General features: G+C 57.8%; 1 protein-coding gene across 1 annotated transcript in view; it reads left to right on the top strand.

The window, feature by feature from the left end:
- Positions 1 to 580, top strand: part of LOC119588872 (A disintegrin and metalloproteinase with thrombospondin motifs 9-like) — a gene marked incomplete at its 5' end in the record, with an annotated part of 149,434 nt that overhangs the window by 134,367 nt on the left and 14,487 nt on the right. The window contains 1 exon segment of the mRNA XM_037937511.1: positions 223 to 580. Within this exon segment, the coding sequence (XP_037793439.1) occupies positions 223 to 580 (358 nt within the window).

Here is a 580-nt window from a genome sequence, read left to right on the forward strand (position 1 = left end):
TGTTGTACTGATGAATATTTATTCTGTATATATAATCTTTCTGTATATTACGTCAAGTTATTTATATTCATATTCAATAAGTATATTACCAGTTTATTACCACACCATTTTCCGAATTAATCAGAAAACACACTAAAAGTTAGCTCTCTCCAGTAACAAAATGACCAAGCACAAAGATAGCTCAACAAGGCCGCAAGTTAACGCATTGCTCCTCCCGCCCAGGGCGGGCCGCACGCCGGCCACGACAACTCGGTGGGCGGCGAGCACCACGACAAGCGGCGGCGGCAGCACCCGCGCCCCCGCCACCCGCCGCCCGACGACGCCAACGACATCCCCAACGCCCTGCCCAGCGGCCTCGACCACAAGGACTTCCTGGACAACCGCGTGGACGGCGGCGGCCACCGCTACGACGCGCGGCGCAGCAAGGATCGCGGCCACGGCGGCCAGCAGCCGTGGCACCGGCCGCGCGGCTCGCACAGGGACCAGCACCACAGCAGCGAGGAGGAGAGCAACAGCGTCGTGCAGGAGTACGACCACAACAGGCGCTACAAGAGCAAGAACAACTGGCAGACCGGCGACT

This window comes from Penaeus monodon, chromosome 24, assembly GCF_015228065.2.
Source record: "Penaeus monodon isolate SGIC_2016 chromosome 24, NSTDA_Pmon_1, whole genome shotgun sequence".
In the NCBI taxonomy this organism is placed as follows: Eukaryota; Metazoa; Arthropoda; class Malacostraca; order Decapoda; family Penaeidae; genus Penaeus; species Penaeus monodon.